This window comes from Emydura macquarii, unplaced genomic scaffold, assembly GCF_026122565.2.
Source record: "Emydura macquarii macquarii isolate MOO-44397 ecotype Brisbane River unplaced genomic scaffold, CSIRO-AGI_Emac_v2 contig_1253, whole genome shotgun sequence".
Lineage (NCBI taxonomy): Eukaryota > Metazoa > Chordata > Testudines > Chelidae > Emydura > Emydura macquarii.
The window spans coordinates 53,918,180-53,945,306 of record NW_027131390.1 but is presented as its reverse complement, the minus strand read 5'-3'; the positions used below and the strand labels follow the sequence as shown (position 1 = coordinate 53,945,306).

The following is a 27,127-nucleotide window of genomic DNA, read 5'->3' as shown; positions in this document are numbered from 1 at the left end:
CATGGAAGAACTAACTTTAGGGACTCCATTTCCATGGCTTTCAAACCCTGTGTTCTCTATGAGATGATCAAAATTACCAATTAGGGCTAACTGTGATTGTCTTTTATAATGTGGACCTCTATCCACTAGAAACTTGAATGAAGAATATAACTAATTTGTTTCAGCTAGAAAATCACCACCTAGATAAAAATTTGACCTAAAAATAAAAGCCTCCATATACCACTGCATCCTCCAAAAACATGTTTGAAATTTGAATATTGCATAATCTTAACATACAGAAAACACAATTAAAGACCACTGATCCTGTAAATAATGCAGATTTCAACCACTCATATCTATCAGATATTTTGAAAGCTATATTCTTTTTAGTTTTTTCTTAGTGAAAAAGTTGTAGTGAAACTGGAAAAATTATCAAAATACACTAAATTGTGTCAACAACATTTCCATCTGAAACTTCACACACATTTCACTAACTTCTTCATTATACTTCTCTGACAAAAGTGGGCTATGTTTATCAAATGAGCTCCATTTTGTACTATGCCCTGAAGATATATCTAAACTTGCCCAAGGCAAATACATACTGAATTGCTTTCCACACAGCTGCCCTATCCAGGAAAGTTGCTTAACGCCTCATTGAAGGACTATTACTGAGAATCCATCAAGATGGCAATTTGGAGCCATCAGACTTGATTGTCTCTCAACTGCTGGAATAATGTTAATAATAATAATACATGGAATAATGTTTTTTTCTACACAGGGGCCTGTAGGGGGAGGACACGCATGACTAGGAAATGGAAGCTAGCACATTTCAGGGAAGCACATGGCAAGAAGAGAGAGACTAGTGTTACTCTAAGCAGGGTGTCAACCATCACCAAACTTAAGGAAGACCTGCAGGAGAAAAAGAATAGAAGGGACTCAGCCCCACCTACAATACTGAAAAATCCCACACTCACAGAAGAGGTGAGATGGGGAGGCTGTGTATCAGGACTTTTCTTGTTTTAAAACAGTGATTCTCAACCAGGAGTACACATACCTCTGCGGGTATGCAGAGGTCTTCCAAGGGGTACATGAACTCATTTAGATATTTGCCTAGTTTTAAAACAGGCTACATGAAAAGCACTAGTGAAGTCAGTACAAACTAAAATTTCACACAATGACTTGTTTATACCCCTCTATATACAATACTTTGAAATATAAGTACAATATTTATATTCCAATTGATTTATTTTAGAATTATATGGTAAAAATGAGAAAGAAAGCAAATTTTTCAGTAATAGGTGTTGCGACACTTTTGTATTTTTATGTCTGTTTTTTGTAAGCAAGTAGTTTTTAAGTGAGGTGAAACTTGGGGTACACAAGACAAATCAGACTCCTGAAAGGGACACAATAGTCTGGGAAGATTGAGAAACACTGTTTTAAAAGATCTGTAATTCTTGAAGTCTTTCAAGAGAGAAGTTTCTGTGGTTAAGAAATTCCTTTGCGAAGCCTACGTTCCTTGCATTCCTTTGTCCCCAAGAGGTATAAACTAGAAGTCCAGAGCATTCATAGCCTCGGTGGAGCTCTATGGGAGCATGAGTATGCAACTGTGGGGCTCAGGAGGTCTCAGACATAGATTTAAAGTTCCAGGACAGTAATGCCCCATGTCCCAAGCAAAGGCACAAAGATGTCTAAGCCTTGGAGTGTGTCCTAAGGACCCAGACCCAGAAATGGTGGTGAGATTCTACCCAGACCCAGTTGGCTTGGAAGTACATGAGATTTAGTATACGGATCCACTCAGACTAGTGTCCATACAAAGGGATATTGGGCCAGACTAACAATTTATCCTTCCAATAAACTCCAAAAAAGGAGTTCCACGAAGCAAAAAAAAACATCATAGTCCCTCCCAATCTATTTAAATATAAACAAATAATTTGGCACCTTGCTTGTGAATGATCCAATCCAGATTTGTTTGGCTAAGTGTCACAGCAGAATTTGTTGAATATCTAAAACCCTTTTCACTAAAATAAGCAGGCTAATTTCCTGAGTGTTATTAATGTAAAAAGATCACAGGAAAAATTCAGCTTTCTAAACACCGGACTCCTGCCAGCTTATTAAAAATGCCTTAAACTGGGGACACAATTTGTGTGACTTGAGGTAGAGCATACAAAAGTAGACTGTGTCAATTATCCACTGTACTTGGAAACCGAAGTATTCCTCCTAGAAAGGAACAGTGAGCAAAGACAATGTTTGGTTGTAATTAGTAAGCCAATTAGTTTCTGTCCTATTAAACCACAACTGAAATGGTAGGGAAAAAAACATTGACATTTAAATAAAATTTAATTACAATGCTTGAATTTTTAAATTCTCATAACTTTAAACAGTGATTATCTGACAGTAAAATTTCTTCTGACTGATATTAACTTTAGAAATAAAAATCCAACATTTTGTTGAGAAATTAAAAAAAACATTGGTAAGGCCCACATAAAATAATGCTCTCAGCACCTTTTTATACCTCTGATTAGTTACCACAAACTATTTCCAGACATTGCACATTCCTACTGATGTAACAGATACTGTTGGTGTACAAACAAGGATATACATGAGATGGAGCTAGATTCAAATAGGGAGGTGGGGAGAAGAGAATCAAATCTGCCAAATAAGATGGGACAAAATAGGAGATGCTCCCCCCACCACATACACATGCTTTAAAAATAGATTACAATCAGCAGAAAGTTCAAAACAAAAAATTTGTTTAGGAGTACTTCTCTTTAAGAGGGTCATGGAAGTGAAGTCAGCAGTTCACCAGTAACTTACCCCTGAGTTTTGGCAACAAGAAGATTAAATGATTTGTTTTCTAAAGCATTTAAAAATGAATATTTCTAATTGTTTTATGTTCACAATAGAAGATTAATAAAGAATATAAAAATACACGAGACTTAAAAAATAGTACCATAAAAAAGTCTGTTGTCTCAAATCCTATTTAACTAATTAAATTTTGTAACGAAGATAAAGGAACAATAGTATTCAGAACTTAATTTAGTTGCTTCTAGCTTACTTGAAAAGTTACTGAAAAGCATATATGCTAAGTGTCATTTACTACTAAAGCACTGATTAATATGTATAACTAAAAACTCTGACAATACCATCACACACACACACGCACGCACTTACTTACAGGCTCCAGATGCTGTATGTGGCAGATGTCTCCAATTGCTCCAGCATCTAGTAGCTCCTACATAAACAGACAGTGAGGAAACATAATTCATCTTGCTCTGCCTACCCAGCCAGGTACACACAGCCTCCTTCTAATACCACAAACAGACATGCCAACTCTCGCAAATTGATTGTGAGAATCGTGATTTCTGAGTAAAATTAAGCTCCACTCATGATCTCGCAAACTCATGAACTCTCAAATGTCAGGATTTTTTTTTCAGCCACAGCACATTCTTAAAATGCATTTCCAATCAAACAAAAGGTGTCGTCCATCTCCCCACCCCAACAAAGGAATATGATTTCTCCACTGGGCAGTTACTTCCAAAGTACTTTGAAAGACAATGAGAATTCATTTACATATCAGATAAACAAAGCTATCAAGCTAACAAGTGTAGGGAAGAGACAGCACGGCTACCCCCCAGCAGTGAAGAGAAAGGGGGAAAGGCCAAACCTCAAGTAAACAATTGAATCAACTGGAAAAAAATCGTGACTTTTGAGAGTTCTAAAAGCGAGGCTTAATTTTACTTAGAAATCCTGTCAGCCGCCTAGGACGCAACCGGGGCTCCAGCTGCCAGCCCCAGGCGGCTGCTCCCCTGCCAGCCTGGGAAGTGGGGGAGGAGACCCCACTGCAGCCCCCCATCCTCCCCCCAGGCCTGGGGAGGGTGAAGAACCCTAAGGAGCAGAGGTGAGGCTGGGAGGGCTGAATTACTACTTGGAGGATGCAGGGGGACTGAAGTGAGAAGGGTGAGGGTTGAATTGATGGTGGGTTCTGGGCAGATGGGGTGAGTGCTGGCAGGGTGAACTGATGAGATAGTGATGATGGGGTCTGCGGAACTGAACTGAGAGGGGTTGGGTAGGGACAGAACTGATGAGAGACTCGGGAACAGGATTAATTGCTGGGCAGGAGATGGGCAAACGTGCGTGTGACAGCTTCTGCAGCAGGGGCCAAAAATCACATTATCCAGTACATGTGGGAGAGTGCAATTGTTGGGCACCCACCCTGTGGGTGGGCAGGGGGTTAAAAAAATTAAGAGACTGACCTAAAAAACACAATATCATCTTTTTTTATAATGTCATGATTTTCAGGTCAATCTCATGATTTTGTGGGGGCTGACTTACAATTTTTGATCTCTTGAAGTTGGCAATATCGCACAAAGTTCCTGTCTATTTGATTGTCTCAGCTAAATCTCACTAAGATACGCTTACATGGCCCAGTTAGGTTCTGTGATAGTACTTAGGTTTCTAGCCCCTGGCACTAAGTAGCCCACTGAGAGTAGGACCACAGCAGAAAAGCCAGTCAAACTCCTCTGACAGGTGGCACAGAACTTGTTGGCACAGACCACAGAATAGGCAGGCAAGGATGGACAGAGGCAGGACAACACTGGGCAGAAGATGCCCTAATTCAGCAGATTTCCTGGGAAGACTTCATTGGCAGAGGTTTCCAACCTGTGGTCCACGAGCCAAAAGTGGCCCGCGGGGTCTTTCCAAGTGGCCCACCACTCCCCTCCTGATGGCTGCAGAAGGGAGCCACTGCCTAAGGACCAGGTGGAGCACATTGCTGTGGAGCTACAAGACCGGTGCAGGATCCTTGCTTCAGCCAAGGGGACGGGACATCAGCGCTCCCCTCCCCTTGGCTGTAGCAGGGAGCAAAGCCCTCTGCCTGGGTCCCTAATTGCTGGGATCCCTGCTGGAGCCAGAGGGAGGGGAACACTGATCTTCCATCCCCCTGGCTGCAGAAGGAGCCACTGCTTAGGGACCCAGGTGGAACACACGGGGCTACAGGACGTGTGTGGTTTCCCTGCTGCAGCCAAGGAGATGGAAGATCGCTGAACTCCTTCCATTTAGCTGCAGTGGGGGGAGGGGAGGGCTGCTGGTGAAGACTGGTGTTCCTTCAGGGTTGTAAAAATGGTATCCAGGTCCCTTCATCCAAAAAGGTTGGGAACCACTGTTCATTGGAATGTTTTCTACAGAGCCTCATATGGATTTCCAGATCATAAGATACTTTTGTAATCCTAAATTTCATTTGCCATGCATATCTAGACAATATGTGTGCCCATTTGATAATCTTCCATAATACACATTTCCACAGCTCAAATCTGTCATTAAATCTGTTTGTCAACTAAAGTTTCAGCTCTAAAACTTTACAAATACATTTTTCATCTAATTACAACCACTGACAAGGCTCCACATACTTAGTTCAGTACAAAACCAAGCATCTGCAAGACTCTGAAATAGTAGGCAGGGAGTCCGGAGCAAAAGAGGCAAGCATCTCTTTACGCACTGGCTGCATGCATCCCAATTCTTAGTGATTAACAAACAGTCCCCAGAGCCAAAGGAGTTACACAGAGGAGCCTCAACTGAACAATGATATCAAGAATGCTCTCTTGAACAGAACCATCAGGTCGAGAAGCTAAATCTTGGGAACAATGCTGTGTAAAAAGGCACCGTATCCATCTCCAATGAGATGTTGCATCTCTCACTGATACAGCACACTCTAACAGCTCTAAAGTAGCCTTATACTGTAGAAAGATTTCTAAAACATGCTTAACACTTGCTGGTCCTGGAATGCCAGCTAATTTATAGCCTAATCCATTTGGGCAATTTCTTAATGGAATTTAATTTATAACCTTATTTTCTCAGTTAACTGAACACCTAAAGTCCTGGTGTAAACTTTCACAGCGGCTTCTTGCATCTCTAAATGATTATTTTTTAAGCTCTGACAATCAACTGCAGTAGTACTAGGAGTATGACACATAGCAGTACAGGAATTTCTTGGTCCTACTCCCTTGACCAATGTCAGGGTCACAAAAGTAAATACCCATATCTCATAACAGGAATGAACATTTACTGATTCCACTGGTTACTGTTAAAGCAATAAGCATACCTTTATTTTCAGTGAGGCTGGATAGTACCGCAGGACATGACACACTATAAGCATGATGTTGTTAGCTTTACATACAGACACAATTTCTTTACAGTCCTCAGGCGTTACCTTGTAAACCAGAGAAAACAACTCAGTCATTTTTATTCTGACTGCATTACGTACCACAGCTACAGCAAGAATCTGCTAATTGTCACAACACTAGCAATTTGAAAAGTACATTTTATTAAATATCTTTGTAGGCACATATGTGATAAATTGAAATTTCATCTGCCACTGTATGAAAATGGCACTCACCAATAATAATTCATTACAGATATGTTTGCATTATCATTGGAAATTACATTCAACTAGACCAAAGCATTCTCCTGCAGGGGAAACTTGTCATCCAAGATTTCAGCAAAGCAGCAATTTGTTTTTATTGATGTAAAATGTGTCTTTTTTTAAATAAAGATTTAAGCCCATATGATGATGTTTGGAAGGACCTACCATACTGGATATTGAAGTATCTGACATTAGAGGAAGGGTGGTTTTATGATTAATGCACTACACAGGAACTCCAGGAAATTGGAATCAATTCCTAGGCTCTGCCAGACTCTGATACCATGAGCATGTTGCTTCTCTGTGCCTCAATATTTTCAAATCTGTAAAATGAAGGTAACACTCCCTCTTTTTCCTATCCTGTGTCCATCTTGTCTATGTAGACCATACTCTTTGGGGAAAAGATCTCTCTTACTACTTTTATGTACAGCGCTGAGCACACTACTCTAATACAAATATAAACAATATTAATAAAAGTTGTGTTATTTATATAGCACCCCAGAACTGGTGAAGATTTAACTTGTCTGTAAAGCAACTGTCACATAGTACAAACTTGGAAGTTCGAAAACATTTTTGTAGAAAGATAGGTAGACTCCAGGAACTGATGTTCCTCAAACTCTCAGAATTAGATCTCGTGCCCACTGAAGTCAATGGCAAGGCTCCCACTGACATCAGTGGTGCAGGTTTAGGACGCCTTATTGCAGATAGAGCAGTATTAAACCAAAAACTTAACTTCTTGCTCTGCTGGATTCTGCAATGAAGTCAAAATCCTGAGTCTTTGTTCTATTGCCAGAGAAATTACATGGTGTCATAAATTTAACCTGACCACCTTACTGCAAGATTCCAAAGCCAGAGATGTGGAGTTTGCTTCCTTACAGCACATTATATTTACAGTCAGGCAGAATTTCATTAGCACCTATATGTGCTAGTGCCGCTCGCTCGCGCGCTCTCTCTCTCTCTCTCTCCCTCTCCCTCTCCCTCTCCCTCTCCCTCTCCCTCTCCCTCATTCATTCATTCATTCCCTGAGGAGTTTACATTCTAAGAGAAATGAAAATAGGAAGAGTCAGGGAAAGGAAGACTGTGTACAAATTTTTTTTCTACATTTTGTTTATTAAATATAAAAGAATATGAACCAGAGCTTTGATAATTAGCAAATATAGCAGAAAAGATGCTAAGGAAAACTGATTGAAGATTTTACCCTGATATTTGAAAATTATCCCCAATATTTAAACTTTAACACTATGATCTTGCTGAACTTACTGCCATGGGCTTTTCCAGCAAAATGTGGTACCCTTTGTTAGCAAAAGCTATTGCTGGAGCCTAGAAGAAAAGAGAAACCAAAGAGACAAGTTATAAGAAACTAAATATTTCTCCCTATCATTTACTCCAGATTAGAAATTAACAAAATTTTTCAGACAAACTGTTTATTCACCAAAATATGCAGTTTTGGGTTCACCAAAACTATTTGCAAATTTCACACAAAAATTGCCAAATAGTTTTGGCCCACAAAATTTTTCAAGCTATATTTTCAAGGGGAATTAGTTGCCATTCACAAAACCAAAGGAAGCGGAAATACCTCCCCATAGCCCCAAGGTGAGCACACTTAACTAGGATATCTGAGACCCAAGTTCAAGTCTCCACTCCATCGCTCTCAGAGGAGGAATTTGAACTAGGAAATTGACAATATTGCTCAAGTCCTTATGATGTTATAATTTGAATAATACTAGAGATGATTTTCTAAGGGCAATTTACAGATTGATTTGTTTAGCAGAGGGGGTATTCCTCCTCTGAGCAGGTTAGTGACCCAATAGATTGGGAGAAGCAGTAGATGGGATGTATCTTGATTTTAGTAAGACTTTTGACATGGTCCTACATGGCATTCTCGTAAGAAAACTAGGGAATTGTAGCCTATATAAAATTACCATAAAGTGGTTGCACAACTGGTTGAGAGACCATACTTAAAAAGTAGTTAATGGTTTGCTGTCCAATTGGGATGACATGTCTACTGGGATCCCAGAGGGGCAGTCCTGGATCCAGTGCTATTCAATAATTTTCATTAATGATTTTGATAATGGAATCAAGAGTATATTTATAAAATTTGTGGATGACACCAAGCTGAGAAGAGTTGCAAGCACTGTGGAGGACAGGATTGGAATTCAGAACAACCCTGACAAACAGGAGAATTGGTCTATAATCAACAAGACGAAATTCAATAAAGATGAGTGCAAAGTACTACACTTAGGAAAGAAAAATCAAATGAACAAATATAAAATGGGGAATAACTGGTTATGTTATACTTGTAAAAGAAAAGACTGCTAGGCAGTAGAACTGAGAGAAAAAGAAAAGAGCTGTAGAAAAGGATCTAGGGGTTATAGCAAACCGCAAATTGAATATGGGTTAACAATGCAGTGCAATTGCAAAAAGGGCTAATAATCTGGGGTATACTGACAGGAGTACTCGGAGTCCAGATCAAGAGCTTGAACTTTATTTCCTTGTTTTTACGAGCTCTACTCTTGAACGAGGATCATTTAGCCTGTATAAGGGTGTCTCCCAAACAAAGACACAAGAGTGTGCATCACTTACTGGGATAGCCTCCCAGCAGGAAAGACAACATTTAAAGCCTGGGGATCCCAATATACCCCTCGTTAACTAAAGTCCAGAACTGACAAAGAGGAAACAATGAAACTCCAAACTAAACTAAGTAAAAGTGAAGCAGGCACACTTAAGGATCCATCTCAAGCCAAAGGTGGTTGAAAAGGAACTGAGGGAGGTTTGCCCACCCAGCCCTATATATCCACAGTATGGATCACGAGGATGTGTGGGCAAACTGGGTACTGCTACCAAAATTCTGCAATCAAAGGCACAGTGGCAGATACTCACCTTTAGTGGAGCACTCACAGGGACATTACTCTAAAAAGACCAACTGTCTTTTATGTTCAATGGACAGAGAACAAGAAGGAATAGGATTAATCTGCAGCAAGGAACATTTAGGTTAGGTATTAGGAAAAGTTATAAGCTCTGGAATAGGCTTCCAAGAGAGCTTGTGGAATCCCCATCTTTGGACATTTTTAAAAGATAGGCTGGACAAACAGCTGCCAGGGATAGTCTATGTTTACTTGGTCCTGACACACTACCTTGAGCTGGACTTGATTACTTCTCAAGATCCCTTGCAGTCCTACACTTCTACAATTCTATTTAAAAAAAACCCCTAATTTAAATTCCTGTCCTTTGATTCTGCTTTGTTTCTACACTTACCAATATGAAAACCAGATTGTGCCAGTGACAGGTTGTCATCTATGTGATGATTCTGGGAAGTCTGTATAACTTATAAGTTCTGGTTGATAGTATGAAACTACTGTATCATATAAGACCTCTGTGTCTCTGCATGTCTACACTACAGAGCTTATGGCAGCACAGGAATGCCAGCACAGCCACCTATTGTAGAGGTCTACAATGAGAAATGTTTCTATTGGCATAGGAACGCCACCTCCCTGAACGACATTTGCAACATCAACAAAAGCACTCTTCTGTTGACATAGTTGCATCTATATTGTCAGCGTAGCTATGTTGCTGAGGGGTGTATTTTTCACACCCCCGACATAGCTATGCAAACATAACTTCTAAGTGAGAACAAAGTCTGTGTATCCACTCTAGCCAACAAGAACATTCCTCGTCTGGGAGGTACAATGGTGAGTTGTTGGAATTCAGTGACCATCTATTCAGGATGAAGCATCTTGGGACAATGGACTTGCTCAAGTTGATCTTGTCTGAAGTGACGGGGGAAGTGGAGAGAGTGAAAATGATAGAAGAGAGAGAGGTGACCAAGGAAGGGGTTACAAAAGCACTAACTGGAGGAAGGCTTAAGGAAACACACAGGAAATTCTGGGCAAGAAAGGGGAAAGTAGACAAATCAGTCAAGGTGAGGAGGTAAATTGGGAGAGGCACTCCAGAACCCAAGCCATGCAATTGCCCCAGACCCCAGTTTAGAGAACATTCCAGTGCGATGAGGAAACTGAAAAGGGAAATGCATGTAGGGTTTATTTCCATATAGATTAGTAGCATGAGAAATACACAAAAAAGAGCAATAGTGTTGTAGAACCCTATGCAAAGTGTCTATGAGTTTATAAAGGACACCCACCACATGGGCCCCTTCAGGTGGAGATCTGAAAGACGGTGGGTTGTGTGCTTAAGCTATAAGAGGAGTCTGGGCTCGGCACTGGTTCTAGGGGCTGGGCCAGGGAATAAGTGCCCTCAGCTCTTGGGTGGGAATGCCAGACAGAAGATCTGCAGCCTGAGAATGAGACCAGAGGCCCTAAGACAGCAGCACTGGCTGAACTCCATTCAGACTCTGGGGGTTTAAAACACTTAAGAATTCAGCAGCTGGATCCCCTCACAGCAATCTGGTGAGCAGGGGGCTCAACTGGACATCGGACAAGGTTGTCATCATTTAATGGATTAGGTGTTAAGTTTTGAGTTTTAAATTTTCTTTCTAACTAAGAAGCTATTGGTAGAGAATGACTTGAGTCCTGGCATTGAATATTCATGCACATTGATATTTTACAAGTGCATATCAAACCTGTAGTTAGAAAGAATGGAAAGAAACATTGAACAAACTAAGATTGGAAAGATAGAGCTGGGTGAATGATGTACATATTATAATCTGGGGCTATCCTTTGTTATTCCAGTTATGATTTTTGTGTCATGCTCAAGAAGTCCATAGTACCTTATGCAGGCTATCTGGTGTTGCTATTACAACAGCATCTGCAAACCTCTCTCTCTCTGTGGCTGCTTTCCAGTCTGAAAGAAAAGAGATTTAAAATAGCAAGTCATTTAACATCAGTAGTTGAGATAGCCTTATGTTACTAAAAGCAAGCAAGTATAAAAAAGGAAACATTAAATGTAGAACAAGCTATTTGTTACGATAGTGCAAGTTTTATATACACCTCTTGAATTAATTCTAGGCTAAATTCCAAGTAGTCTGTTATACTAAAACTAATACTATAATTAAGACTGAGATAGTATTTCCATTATAAATGCCCCCTCTCTGCATTCACTGTAATCAACTAAAATAGACTGAGCCCTAAGATCCTATTTCAGATGTTTAACTTTCTGAAACAATTAACATAATACATTAAAAGACAAAAGGTTACAAAGGAAATTTTTAGAAGGTCTGAATAAATCCTACTAAGGTGTTTTTAAAATGTTTCACCACATTTCTAAAATGTTTCATTGTTATTTTCTAAGAGCCCCAAAATAAAGGGCAATTATATTAATGTGGTAAAACAATTATTTTCTCAATCAAAACAAATATTGATATATTTAAATATACACAAAGCCTCTACATGCATAGCACAGTGTTATTTTATGCAGGCTTACTCTGAATTTGCTCTTTAAAACTAGTGTATTAGACTGAAAGGCCAGTGACAGAATTAGTAACTGACAGGTAGTGGAAATATTTTTTTGTCTATCACTTTTGGAGGCAGACATTCCATTTACAGTATTTTTATAACACAAATCCACCTCACTTTAGTATTCCTTTTAGAGGGTTGTGATGATCTACTTTTGATCTTCTTTTGCACAAACTATTCCTTGCAGTTGATATATGTAGTACTTGCCTCAGAATGAAACCTGCCCAACAGTATTTCTGTTACTAGATTATCACAGAAAGTTCAATAAATAATACCTATGCCACCTAAATTCACAGATGACAACTCTTAATAAGGATACAGAAAATAAAATATGTATATTAGCCAGCTTCTCCCTTATTTTTGCCAACTGTAGCTTTACCGCCTTTATATTTTTTATATGTATTGACCCCCTTGGGGGTCCCCTTGACCCTCAAAAATAATATGGCTTTTGATAAGCAATTCAAAGTATTCACTGTAGACCTGTACTTAAATAAAATTGATTTTAAAGACGTGTTCAGATGGTTCCTTTCTACTCAAATTAAAATAACTCCAGTTTAGAACTTAAAATATGCAACTCTTACTGAGAAATACTGTATGTAATTTGCTATATTTGAAGACACTGCTAAATAAAATCAGAAGCAGTGAAAGTCACAATGTGGATTCACAATCATTTTATTAATATAGACACAGACTGAGCGCATTCTTCCAAATGCACACTGAAACAGGCACAACTGTGTTATTTCAAAGATCGGACCATCAAATAAGCTTTACCTCCCCCATACTCTTAACTTCTCTCAGACATGTTGAAATGCAGAAATCCACAATAATCATTCCTATAAAATTCCCATTATTACAGGTTTACTTAAATCAAAACTCACCACTTTATCAAGATCTAAAGATTCCCTCAGTAAGCAAAGCCCAGCCTAAACTCACACACTTTACTTCAAAACAATAGTTCACTATTTTTATTCAGTACAGTAGAACTCTGATTATCCAATCTTACCAGGACCAGGGCCAGATCAGATAACCAAAAATCCGGATAAACCAGAGAATGGCTGCAAAGGGCTGACAGTCTGAACCCCAGCCACCTGGGGCTGACAGCCCAAGCCCCAGCCACTGTCAACCCCAGGTAGCTGGTGGTTCGGTTAATAAGGAGAGCCAGATAATGGAGGCTCAGTTAAACAGGATTCTACTGTATTTTAAAGTGTTTAGATTTCAGTGGTAGACACCACATTACAACTCATTCTCCTGACAGCAAAAACATGTAGCTATTTCTATAGAATACAAATGTCATGAAAGGAAGACATGAGCAGATTATTACCTAAATATGGCAACTGTGTTTCTATGACCAGTATAAGTAATTTTGCTTTAACATCTACAGTTACCAAGGGAACATCCTCCTTGTCAAGATGAAAGGTTGTAGTTTTTTAAACTATGTCAAGATTGCTCAAAGCCCTGAATGGGCACTTTGATTTTTTTTTTAAATACAAGATAAAGCTATAGTCCATAAATACAAACCCCAGATGTATGTCCTAAAAGGCACTGCACATAAATTAACATTAGTGTTTGTATATATAGAAATAAATTTAATTTAATTTTAGTCTTTCGTAATATGGACTACAGAGCAAGACAGTAAGGAAAATATTACCATTAAATACATTTTTCTTGTCAATGCTGTGAATCTTCTGAAGGTCATTTCTAGCAAAAGCACAAGGATCTGCAACTCCAACTACCTAAAAAAAGAAGAACATTGTTATGTTCTGCAAACAGCTCTGGTAATGTCTATACCAGAAAGATGTCAACAAAGGAATTCAGATATCAGCAGCTATAGACATTGACTAAGGTGAAAACATTCCAGGAACTATGTACAAGCTGGGTTAACAGCTATATGGCAAGAGGATAACCACTTACAAGTATACATAGGGTTTACACGTAAAAGAGGCATAATTAAGATTACATACAAAAAGCCAAAATCAGTGGTTGCAAAGTCAAGCACCCAAAAGTTAGTAAGTGCATTTGTACCGTTTGGTTGTTTTTGTAAAAAAGGTTAATTCTCATTGGTTGGTAACCATTAAAACATGTTGAATTAGAACTAAATATCACCTTTACATTAAGTCTGGTATTTCTTTTTGCTAACCAGGTGGATACATCATATTTATTTAAACAACTATATAATTTAACTTACATTTATTAAGATTCTTAATTTGAACTATTTTATTACATTAGAAAATGGTGAATGATGCATTTCTTATTACTAGGTGATTAGTTTTTTACTTGTATGCAGTGTTGTAGCCAGGATAGGCCCAGAATAGTAGAGACACAAGGTGGGGTGAGGTAATATCTTTTACTGGACAAACATCTGTTGGTGATAGAGAAGTTTTTGAGCTGCACAGAGTTCTTCCTCAGGTCTGGGAACAGTACTTAGGCCTGGTCTAATCTAGAGTTAGGTCGACACAAGGCAGCTTACATCGACCTAACTCTAAGTGTCTACACTAAAATGTTACTCCCACCAAAGTAACTCACTCACTACACCAACTTAATAATTCCACCACTGTGAGAAGTGTAGTGCTTCTGTCAAAGTAGTCAGGTTGATGCAGTGTCAGTGTAGACTCTGGGTTACTTATGTCGACTTTAGAGGCCTCTAAGAGGTGTCCCACAGTGCTCTACCATGACCACTCTCATCACCATTTTGAATCACACTGCCCAGCAGCCAGACACACAGAATATGCCTTCCCCTTTTAAAGGCATGTTAATTTTTGAAATTCCATTTCCTGTTTGCTCAGTGTGGAGAGCTCATCTAGCTACTGCCCAGCTGATCATGCTAGCCTCATACTGCAGACGCACTCCTGCCTAGAGTACGCAGGGATATCATACATGAAGATCCAGATGACCTTGTAAACTGGAGTAATAGAAATAAAATGAAATTTAATAGTGGGAAGTGCATGCATGCATTTAGGGACTAAAGAATTTTTGCTATAAGCTGGGGACGCATCAGTGGGAAGTGACAGAGGAGGAGAAAGACCTGGGCATATTGGTTGATCACAGGATGACTATGAGCTGCCAATGTGATGTGGCCGTGAAAAAAGCTAATGCAGTCCTAGGATGCATAAGGCGAAGTATTTCCAGTAGAGATAGGGAAGCGTTAGTACCATTATACAAGGCACTGGTGAGACCTCATCTGGAATATTGTGAGCAGTTCTGGTCCCCCATGTTCAAGGAAGATGAATTCGAACTGGAACAGCTGCAGAGAAGGACTACTAGGATGATCCGCGGATTGCCTTATGAGAGGATACTCAAAGAGCTTGACTTGTTTAGCCTAACCAAAAGAAGGCTGAAGGGAGATATGATGGCTCTCTAAAAATACATCAGAGGGATAAATACCAGGAAGAGAAAGGAATTATTTAAGTTCAGCACCAATGTGGACATAAGAACAAATGGATATAAACTGGCCAACAGGAAGTTTAGACTTGAAATTAGACAAAGGTTTCCAACCATCAGAGGAGTAAAGTTCTAGAACAGCCTTCCCAGGGGAGCAGTGGGGGCAAGAAACCTAGCTGGCTTAAAGTCTGAGCTTGATAAGTTTATGGAGGGGATGGTATGATGAGACAGCCTAATTTGGCAATTGACTGATCTTTGACTACTAGGGGCAAATATGCCCAATGGCCTGTTAGATGGGGTGGGTTCTGAGTTACTACAGAGAATTCTTTCATGGGTGTCTGGCTGGTGAGTCTTACCCACATGTTCAGGGTTTAGCTGATCACCATATTTGGGGCTGGGAAGGAAATTTCCTCCAGGGCATATTGGCAGAGGCCCTGGGGGTTTTTCGCCTTCCTCTATAGCATAAGACATGGGTCACTTGCTGGTGGATTCTCTGTACCTTGAAGGCTTTAAATCATGATCTGAGGACTTCAATAACCCAGCCATAGGTTAAGGGTCTATTACAGGAGGAAGTGAGTGAGGTTCTGTGGCCTTCGTTGTGCAAGAGGTCAGACTAGATGATCATATTGGACCCTTCTGACCTCAAAGTCTATGAGGAGGTAGTGGATCTCCTGGGTCTGTAGGAAGAAGAGGCTATGCAGGCACAGCTTGGATTAGCCATAAATATGTCACTATCTATCAGCAAATCACACAGGAAATGAGAAGAGAAGGGCTACATGAAGTGGCACATGAAAGTCAAGATGCTACAGCAGGCATACCAGAAGGCAAGAGAGGCTAACAGTCGCTCTCATGCAGAGCCGCAGATATGCTGCTTTTACAAGGAGCTGCATGCCATCCTCGGCGACGACCCCACTATTACCCATGGATACTTTTGAGGAGTCAGTGTCACAGGCCACCAGAGAGAACCCTAAGGATGAGGTGTGGGATGAGGAAAGAGGAGGAGAACGTGACATAGGCAACTGGCGGATCCAGTGGCGCAGTGAGCCAGCATCTTTTTTTGACTCCAGAACAGTCGAACCAATTCCTACAGTCCAGCATGGGTGAGTCTGATGCAGAGAAAGGAAACTCTGGTAAGTATGCAGTTTGCTTGATGTTGCAGGGACACAGCTGTTCATTTACTCTTTTTTAAATCATGTTACAAGAGGTTGTGAAATAACCAGTAGAGATAGAGTTGCTATTTGATTCTCATTCCCCTGTACAGGTAGGCAGAGGAAGCCCAGTGGAATAATTTGTTTACGTACACTGGGATGTCCCATGAATCCTTCTTCGAGATCTCAAGGAAACTTTCCTGGAGGTAGTTTGCAATCCTCTGCTGAAAGTTGCTGGGGAGAGCGGCCTTATTTCTTCTGCCATGGTAGGACACTTTTCCAAGCTACTTAGTAACTACTTTAGCAGGCATCATTGCAGCACACAGGCTAGCAGCATATGGGCCCAGTCTGTCGCCAGACACATGCAGGAGCTGGTTCATTTCAGCCTCCATTACCTTTAGGAGTGAGATATCAGCTAAACTCACCACTGCCTGTGGAAAACAGTGCCAGTATTCAGATCAATTGCCCTATCCGCATATGCTGATGCCCATGTGCTCTCCCCTTTATTGTGCCAGCTCGCCCCTTAGCCACTCAGGCTGTACTCACCATGGCTAGGACTGCTGAATCCTAAGCAGAAGTGAGAATGTAGTGCTTGTAACCAGTGTGGCTCAAGGGGAGTGAATACACTCACAGTAGTACTTCTGTGCATTGTATTTTCGGCATCTGGAAATGTGGCCTTAATGGTCTCCCTATGCACAGCAGCAGAGAGGCTCAACCAGATAAAAAGGAGAATGAAGAGGATTCAGGACATGTTCCAAGAGATGCTGCAAGCTTCTTTGGTGTGGATACCAAGCAGAAGGCTTGAAGGATCACGCTTGTGGACAGAATGGACAGGGACAGTGCAGACAGGAGAAAAGCAGGGAAATAGAGGAGATGATAGCGCTTCTCAAGCAGCAAACAGACATTCTGGAGCCTCTGGCTGACCTTCAGGCTCAACAGATCCATGCTTGCCTCCTGCTGCAGCCCACAGAGAACTGCATTCCAGGACCTCCCTACACTCACCCCCACCCCATGTTCCACACAGCGTCTGAGGCCAATGCAATACTCCTACCACGAGTGTATAACAGTGAGATAGTCAGTATATGTGTTTATGAAATGAAAATGACTGTTCTTTCCCTTTCAAAGGTTCTTTTCCCTGTATTTAAAAAGTTTCATTCAGTTATAAATATGTCTGACTGCATGTGTTTGGAATAAAAATCTATTTACGGAAACTTAATTCAGCTTTATTAGTTCACAACGTACAGAGGTTGGGGCTGACATCATTCACAGATAATAGCAACAGATGCATTTACAATGTTATATTACTACACACAAAGCAGTCATTACAAGGTTCATACCAAGGTGCAAAAAAACAATGCCAGGCACACAACAGCAACACACATAGTAATGTAACTCATTATTAAAATGGTCTTTCAAAGCCTCCATGAGCCATATAGCTCCTCACTGAGCTCTTCTTATAGCATCTACCCCAGTGGCAACTTTTCTCCCTTTGCTTCATAGATATTATGAAGTGCACAGCAGGCAGATATAACCATGGGGATTTATTTTCACTGAGGTCTAATCTCATGAGTAGACAACATCCAGTGGCCTTTCAAGCGGCCAAAGGCACATTCAACCGTTATTCTGTATCTGCTGAGCCTGTTGCTGAAGTGCTCCTTGCTGCTATCAAGGTGGCCGGTGTAAGGCTTCATGAGCCCCGGGAGTAACAGGTAGGCGGGATCTCCCAGGATCACTATTGACATTTCAACATCTCCAATGGTAATCCTCTGGTCTGAAAAGAAAGTACCTGTGTGACATTGGTGCGTAGGGGAGCCACCTTGAGATAGTTTAATTAAGGCAATACTGCAAAGAATGGGTCAGGCAAACCCCTAATACTGGTGGTTATTTCTAAGGCCTGGTCTACACTGCTGCTGGCTGGTGATGGGAGATACTAACTTTCCCTTACCATGGTGTTTCCACTGTGCTGCGCTGATGAGAAACAACTTCTGGTTGACACAGCCTTACGCTTTTCTGTGAGGGATAGGGGTGGATTTACGGCATCGACCAGAGAGCACTTCCAGGATCAATTGAGTGGGTCTCTACTGCCCGCTCAATTGATCCTGCTGCATCCATCTTTACAGCACCAGCACAGCCTCGGCAGTGTAGACATACCTTATAACAAATTTGCTAAGCTTCTCATTACCTCACTGGTTATCCAGAAGCCAAAAACGCAATTCCCTTAAAGCCACCCAGCCCTCTGACTTCCACCCAGACAGCCAAGTCAAATATGATGGGGAATAATGAAAAATAATATCCATCATATAAAAAAAATTTTACCAATCCCAAAAGACCAGACACATTACCAACCAGGCCAATGAATATTTCAGATCTTACCAAACACACGCTTACAGCCAATTCTTATTAACTAAACTAATATTTTAAAAAAGAAAAAAGGAATAGTAATGGTTACATGATTTATTATACATACAGATGAGAATAAAGGCCATAGATCAGTTTTTCAGTAGAGATAATAAACTGAGTTGCAAAAGTTTTTAGAATCAGCTTCACAGGTTACAGTCCAATAGACAATCCATATGTAGAGCCTGTGTAATTTCTTCCATAAGAAATAGCAGGGTTGTACTGAGACAGTATGGCCTCCTTCCAACCCAGAGGGGGAGGGATAATCCTCCGAACCCAAGTGGATGGAGCCAGACTAACCTAGCCTCTCCCACCAGAAGTGGGTAGGTGGGGTAGGAAGTATAAAAGGCAGGGTCTACAGCTCAGTTGTGGCCAAGACAGTGAGGGAGATGGATGCATCGAGCTCGCTCCAGGCTGCTGACTTTACTTTCTGCCCCAGAGATGCCCTGCTTCCCAGGGAGCCCATGTCTACATGTGAGCTGCCGAGAATGCCACTGGCCATCTACCCGAAGGTCAATGGATGACACCCAGTGGCTCCAGGTAGACCCTGAGGTGAGGGTAGGAAGTAGCCCAGGGACAGCCGACTGCAATTCGGGTATGTTGGAGCCTAAGCATCGGTCAGCACATTGCGGGCGGATCCCTACTGACCCAGTGGTGGATTAGTCCGCCATTGTTAGAGCCCTGGGTTGGGACCTGGTGGAGTAGGTTGGGCCAGTCACCCATCTCCTACTACCTCATCCCTGGGGTGACAGCACCCCCACTACTGAGAAGCCTGAGGCTGACTGTAGTCTGCATGAGTCAAGACATCAGGCAGTAGACTACTGTGGTGCTCAGCTCTCTACTAGAGCCTGCAAACTGCTGCTTCATTTTGCCCGATTAAGAGCCCAGAAGCTGTAGTCTGTGTACTTGCCCTCCCATGCCCACCTGAGGGCCATGGGGCTATAGATTGCTTATTTGCTCTGCTCTGCCAAAGGGCCTGAGCTCCTTAATTTGACTGGCTTATTCCCCTGCCATTAGACTGTAGCCCCAGTGATATAGTGACACGGTGTGTGGCTTCCCTCCAAACCAGAGGGGGAGGGATGACTACCACCACTTTACAAGGTTGAACCAGTCTTATAACTGGGACCTTAAATTGGGGACATGAACTCCCCCCTGATGAAATCCAAGCAGTCCTAAAATGAACAGGATCAGGGCCATGGTACCCTTTTATAGACCTCTGGCCCATTATCAATAGTTTAACAGCAGGTAGTTCCTTGAGTGGACAATAGGTAATTACTTGTAGCTTTGAAGTACCATTTTCTATTTCCTATCTATGCACACCAGTAACTAGCTACATTAGCTATTTATGGCTGTGTCTCCATACTTATTTCCTGACACCACCTCACACAAAGTAAAGTTACCACGAGCTTTGGGTTGGCAGAACCCCAGGTAACAGTATCAAAGTTCCTATGGCTGGAGCAAAGCTGCGACTGCATAGCCTCCTCTCCCCACAGACCCAACAGCTCCAACGTATTCCACACAGGAGCATATCTACTGCAGAAAGCTGGCATGGTCAGCTGGGATGATGCTGTGTGAACTGTCCAGGCCGAGGAAACAGGAAAAGGAATTTCAAAAATCCCCAGGCCTTTAAATAGGGGAGGGGTGCATACCTGTGTACCTTCAGGGCAGCAGAGTTCAAACTGCTAACCAGAGTGTTCATGATGGGCACTGTGGGACACCTCTAGCGAGTGCAGTGTCTACATGGATGTTGCGTCATTCTAACTGTCACAAAAAGCCCTATACCTCTCATTGAGGTGGTTTTATGTTGGCATAGCAGGGGAGTTACAACAGTGGGAGGAGCATCTCAATGTGCACACTTCCACAGTTACGTTGACAAAAGCTGACTTTTGTTGACAAAACTGTAGTGTAGACAAGGCCTTAGTATCATCTATAGTTAGTTAATTGAACTAATCGTGATGACCAGAAACATCCTTCAAGATTTTAGAACTAGTCGATACCTTGGCAAAACTAGTTTTTACTCCTAGGTTTGAAGAGGAAACAAGCTTTTCTGCCTTTTCAACTCCCATTGGCCTCTTAACTTGGAATGAATTCTAGTCACCAAACCGAAAAGATTCTCTCCATATTTGCAGAAAAGGTTACTGCTGTTAAAAGCTGGTTTAGCACTTCTGCTAATTCTAGTTCAAGTGCTTAAGCCTGTGACTCGCACCAGTTCAGTGATTTGACTCTCTTTAAAATTTAACAAACATGTATTGCTTAATTTTTTTAAGTTTACAATTAATTAATAGATTATAGTAACTTTATGGCTTACCCTAGCTTGGCATAATTTCAAATTTAAATTTTAAATATTTATATTAAAAATCTGATTTAAATAAACTCCTCCCCCCACTTTTCTTTAAATTAGCAATTTTTAGGCATCCTGGACAACTGAAAGGCACATCTCTAGCCCCAAGGTTTTGCCCATGGCAAATTCCAAAGATCTGCTGCTCATAATAAAGGGCTTAGTGTTTCCTCAAAAAGAGGGCACAAAAATATTTCATAATGGGTAACTTTAGGAAGCCTAAATAAAGGCATCACTACTAACAATAATAAAATAAGAACAACACATAGCATCTTACATATTCAAAACACTGCAAAAACTTTAACCTAGGAGTCAGGAAAGGAAATTTAGCAAAGAAAAATGTAGGCTGAATTTCAGGAAAAGCTTTCTGACAGATATATTTAATAGATTGCGAAATAATCTCCCCACTAAAGCCAGCCACATCGTTTGGGGTATTTAAAACTTGACTGGATAAAACACGACACCATTTACTGTAGGAAACTTTAAATTGCAACAATCAACCAAACATCAGATCAGATAATTAAATGTGACATTGTACAAACTCAAGCTCTGTTGAACCATCAAGTGGAGCAAATTCAAAAGGTGAAGACTCTCTACCATGGACACCCTCCTATTTGCTCCAGAGAACAGTTGTATCCCAAATTATTTCCACTGCTGTGAAGGAGTATAAGACAAGAGGTCTCTCAGACAACTTGGTCCCAGATCATGCAAGGCTTAAAAAAAACCTGACCAACTTGATTTGAACCTGGAAGCATGCAAGAAATGGCAGACATGCACAATTATCACAAAGTCCACATGAAGGCAGCAGTCACAATCATCTGGCCAGCCATGGTGATCAAAAGCACTAAGAATTTAGGAACAACAATGGGCCAAATAGGCCTGCCAGAGACCTGCAGAGCATATTGGCAAGAGGTGGGCAAACACCACTGTGATACTGGGCCAGAAAAGACTAAGCAACTTTGTAAGTTGCATAGCCCAAATCTGACCTTTAAAGACATATTAAAGGAAAATACAAATGTTAGTGAAGGTCATTCCTTACAAATAGACTAGAGCTTTGATATGCAAGTGTTTTGTTGGTACTTATTTGATGTTGTTTACATATATCTTGTTAGAGGTTAACAGTGTAGATAAATTGCTTTCCTGTCTATTAATGTTGTTCTATTGATTAAGAGGTCAAAAGGAAATATTAACATCCAGATGGACTTTTGGTGTAATAACATCATTTGCCTATATTATTCTTTGAGGTTTAAGTAAACTGTCTGTTAACTGTGCTAATGCAGCTAATTATCGAAGTGTGCCTAGGAAATGAAGGTTTTACTTCAATATACATTACTATTCTCTACTCAAGGAAATATCTGTGGACTGTCTTGATAGTTTAAATGGCTATTGCTGACTGTATTGTCTGAGGAAGGACCCACTGAGTAAAGATCAAACTGTCGGCTCGCTTTCATCAAAGCACACGTGAGGAAGTTACCTGCAAAAACCCACCTTGCTTCAACTATAAAAGAAGCTTCAGGCCTGATCCTTTTTATCTCAGATCTGTCCAAGCTTGTCAGGGAAAGTTTGGATCGCAAGTTTGGGACTGCAGCACCAGCCTGGAATCACCCTGCTAATTCTCATGGGACAATTTGAACAAACTCTGTACATGGACTATTTAATCTTCATTTCTCTGGACTGGATTTCTAACAAAGAAGCTCTAAATAAGGACTGATGACCACCAAGCTGTTTGGGTAATTTCAGAGACTTTGCAATTTAAGAACTTTATAACTCAGTTATCATCTCTACTTTGAAATTGACAACTTTATTTTCCTATGTGTACCTATACTGAGCTTTTAACAATTACCTTCCTTTTATTCTAATAAATATTAGTTTAGTTAATAAGCACTGGCTTTAAGCTTGTATTTGGGTAAGATCTGAACTGTTCATTGACCTGTTTTGTAATGTGTCCGATCCTTTGGAACTGGTAGAACTTTTTTACATATGGAAGATAAAGATTTTCAGTAATCCCCATCATAACTGACTTGGCTGTCTAGGTACTAGCCAAAAGGCTATATACTTTTAAGGAAACTCTTGTCTTCTGAATGACCAGTGAGGTGATCAGAAGCTGTTTGTTGCTGACTTGGTATATCTTATAGAAGAAAAACTACCAGTATTTAGGGCTTTGCCTGCCTCATTCTTTGCAGTTTGCCCTGTTTAAACTATCTCAGCATGGCTCCCCTGGAGGCCAATGTCACAATCACTCATTGACCAAACCCTTTCCTCTAGCTAATTATCACCAACATCATAGTGATGATATTGCAGCCCAAAATGTAACACACTTTTCCCCAGGTGGCTTCACATAAACATTGAACAAGAGGGGCACAAAGAACTCTCCATGCAAGAGCCCATGGGAAGGAGCAGCAGTTGCCCAACACTATCCTCTGTATCTTGTACAGAGGAAGGAACAAACCACTAAAGGGTCATTTTGTCTATCCCTACAAGAACCTACTTAAAATAGCAAATGGCATCAAAAGGCAGAAATCATTAATAGAATCAGCTTGGCATCTTACTAGAGATCAATCGTCAATACAATGAGTCTAACTTCCATTCCCAAGTCTGAAGACAGATTGATAGGGATCCTAGAAATTGACTGAGCTTAGAGTAGCTGTATACAAAACAAAGCCCACAACTTCCTTCTCAATCTTCCATTTAAAAAAATGTTCAGGACTGATATAGTTGGTGAATTTCCTGAGCAAAAGCCAAACTGCTATTTATAAGATGTTGGCTAGCCTGTTGCCCTCAACAAGAAAATCATAAACGGTTTCTATCAATAATGGACTCAAAGTCTTTTTACTGGCTTTAACCAGCCATGGAAGACATTGTTCTAGTACACAAATAGCTATCATTGCTGCCTGAGAGTATGTCCATACTGCAATTAAACATCTATAGTTGGCCTATGTCAGCTGACTAAGGTTCACAAGGCTCAGGCTCCGGGGCTTTTTAATTTCAGTGTAGATGTTTGATCTCAGGCTGGAGCCCAGGCTCTGGGACCCCACAAGGTGTGGATGCAAAAGCCATAGTCACAAACTCTTGCTGATCCTCCTCAGGCTTACATTTGAACTGGTTATTCCACTGGAGCAAACCAACTCATCATAGGACTAACAGGGCCCTCCAGCTTGTTTTAGTAATACACAAAAGGCCAAGCATCTTATCCATTACCAGAACACAGGTGGAAATTGTCTTATTAACTGCTGACTGTACATTAAACAGCATGTGTTGAAGGTTAGGGTCTCTGCATGCCATTGCCCTGCCAAGATGAAGTCATTAGTGAGATTAGCAGGATATTCCACAAGTAGAAACCATATGGTCTAGATCAGATGTATCTATTTCCACCTATGTCCCTCCAGAGATTAGTAAGCACCACAGGCACAGTCCTGGCAGGAGATGCTAACAACTACAGGCACCTTGCTGCACAGGTGGATCCTATGCCATTGTCACTCCTCTGCAGCTCACTGCTGTCAGCACTAATCAGAAGTAAGGACAGCAGAGCAAAAACCATGTGCAGGAAATCTCATTCTCATAGTACCATGATAGCAGGCAGCTCGGCATTTGTCTAATAAAGTTTAGTTTATTAACATAGTTAAACTAAAGAGGGAATGATGGCAGGGTAGGCTCCTGATGTCTAACCCAGATCCTTTAGACACATCTGCTCCTCAATGTCCTTGATTATCATCACTTCTGTTGCTACTGTAAACGTACATGAGGACAACTGTACCACTGCCAGCTGTTGGAAAGGGTGCTCTCAGATCCACTGGCCAAATCCCACATGTACTATATCACAGACTAAGAAGATGCTGTGGGCAGTGTCCAGAATTTGGCCTTTTATGTTTTAAGTTTACTGCTGACTTAGACAACAGCTTCTTTAGACTATGCTCAAAATAATTTAATAGTTGGAGAATATAACTTCAAACATTTTTCTAGTAGTGCAATTGAACGCCATTTGTGTGTCCCTTGTTCTCATTCGCCTTCACCAATTGCTCACTTACAGTAGAATCTATAACTGCTGCAGATAAGTACTCATCATTAAGAACTGCTCAAAGGGGACTTTTTTTTTAAGCAAGTGTGATCTAAATCAAAACACCACTGTCAGATAGGGTGGTGAAGGAGGAGGGAGGAGAGTCCAACTTCAGTTTTGTCAGATGGCTTGTAAATGCTCCTGCTGAACCTTCTCTAAAAACATGATTGTGCTTCGCCAGCAGTGCATGCATGCATGCACACACAGTGACTCTAGCTGCAATTGTGAACTTTAAACTTAAGGAACAACAACAAAGTGCTCACACTCAATACAGCACTTTCAGAAGGTAAATATAGTAGTTTAAAAATAATACTTTTCTAACTCAAGACATTGTGATTGCTATGTTTGAAATTTAAAATTCTCTCTTCTGAGAGAAGGAATTTTAAATTTCAAACATAGCACCACCAGAAAAATTATGAGCCAATAAAGATGTAAGATATTAGGAAAAGATCTGTTTTCTCATTAACAACTTGCAAACAGTAGTAATTTACCTCACATTTTATATGGAGATTCCTGCAATTCAAGAAGAACTTTGTTCAAATTAATAACCATAAGGCACATGCAACCTTGAAGAATGTTGAAAGCATATAACATCTTTACCTTCATTCGATTGGGAAAATGCACAGCAAAATACGAGTAGTGTTTTCCCCTGCACCCAGCTCCAATAATCAGAACAGTTACATAGGGAGGCATCTCTGCTACCTGGAACTAGAAATAAGACAATATTTTAAAATCATCTAGGTTAGTCCCCCCAACCAATATTAGGTATATTTATTTTTACTGTGATTAAGTGAGGGATGTGTCAGCACTATCTGATGTAAAACTTTTGAGCATGAATTCTCAGACATGTCCTTCCCGCCGCCCCACACATACTTCCTTCTCACTCCTCTCTCACAGTACATGCTTCCATTTTGTTTCCTTCTTCTTTAGGCAAGCTGAACTTTAAGGTCACAAAGTTACATGCTCAAAAGTTAGGAAGTACTAGAATAAAAACTGTGCAATTCTATTCTATTCTATTCATTCATATGCACCTGTTACAAGAATCTTTAATTTTATCATCAATGTCTAGCTGATTTAGAAACATACCTCTCTTATTTTGACAGTCAATAGGATTTAGGCTAAGTGCCTAAATTACATTTGAAAATGAGATTTAAGTACCTCAATTAACTAGGCATTGCAATGCTGAGTACACCACCATCTGAATACCATGAAATTTCTGAGCCTAAAGGTCTCAGCCAAGGTCACATGGGAAGTCTGTGGCAGAGCAGGTCCCCCAAGCCCTAGGCCAACCCTACACCCTGGGCCATCCCTCCCCATAGCCATGCGGAAGCCCAGGCAACTCCTACCCTCAGTCACAGGGCTAGCACCCCCTCCTGCCACAACTTCCCTGGCGGGAGTGGGGGGGGGGGCAGAGACCCCTCCCTCAGGCACAGGCCTGATATCCCCTTCTCCCACAAAGGAGAGTAGAGACCCCTACCTGCCTCTAGGCACAAAGCTGGCAACCTCTCCCCCACACCTTCATGGGGGGCAGAGACCCGCCCTCAGGCACAAGACTGGCACCCTCCCCATCCTTCCACGACCTCCTGCGGGAGAGGGGGAAGAAACCCTTCTCTCAGTGACAGGGCTGAACCCACACCTCCATGGGGGCAGCAGACTCAGGCACAGGGCTCGCACCCCCTGCCCCCCAAAGGGGAGCTGAGCTCCTCACCTGCCCCGGCACAGGGCCAGGTATTGTGCCGCAAACTGTGGTCCGACAGAGTTGGTGTTTCGGGCTGTACTGAGCATGCGCACAGGGACTGAGCATGCTCAGTAACATTTGCTGCAGCCGCTGCCCTCACCCTGCCCTTACTGGGAGTCAGACTCCATTTCCCGCTGTTTAGAGGGGCTAAAAGGGGCAAAGGGAGCACATTGGAGGCGGGGATGGGCAGGATGTAATCAGGAGACAGAATTTTACTGTTCTGGGGGGTGAAGCCGATGGAGGCAGGAGTAGGAGAGGGGCTGAGGAGCAAA

The 27,127-nt window shown here is 41.2% G+C and overlaps 1 protein-coding gene across 2 annotated transcripts in view; it reads right to left on the bottom strand.

Annotated features, from left to right (window-relative positions):
• Nucleotides 1-26,881, bottom strand: part of LOC137153461 (2,7-anhydro-N-acetylneuraminate hydratase-like) — a 52,511-nt gene extending 25,630 nt beyond the window's left edge. The window contains exons 1-7 of one of the 2 annotated variants that reach the window (XM_067548821.1): nt 26,826-26,881; nt 25,718-25,825; nt 13,451-13,535; nt 11,118-11,191; nt 7,655-7,714; nt 6,077-6,184; nt 3,155-3,211 (exon numbers count right to left, since the gene is read on the bottom strand). In XM_067548821.1, the coding sequence (XP_067404922.1) occupies nt 3,155-3,211; nt 6,077-6,184; nt 7,655-7,714; nt 11,118-11,191; nt 13,451-13,535; nt 25,718-25,810 (477 nt within the window). In that variant the 5' untranslated portion in view covers nt 25,811-25,825; nt 26,826-26,881. Of the gene's footprint in view, nt 1-3,154; nt 3,212-6,076; nt 6,185-7,654; nt 7,715-11,117; nt 11,192-13,450; nt 13,536-25,717; nt 25,826-26,753; nt 26,775-26,825 lie in introns of those variants that run through there. The other variant, XM_067548820.1, reaches the window with a different exon arrangement.
• Nucleotides 26,882-27,127: the final 246 nt, after the last annotated feature.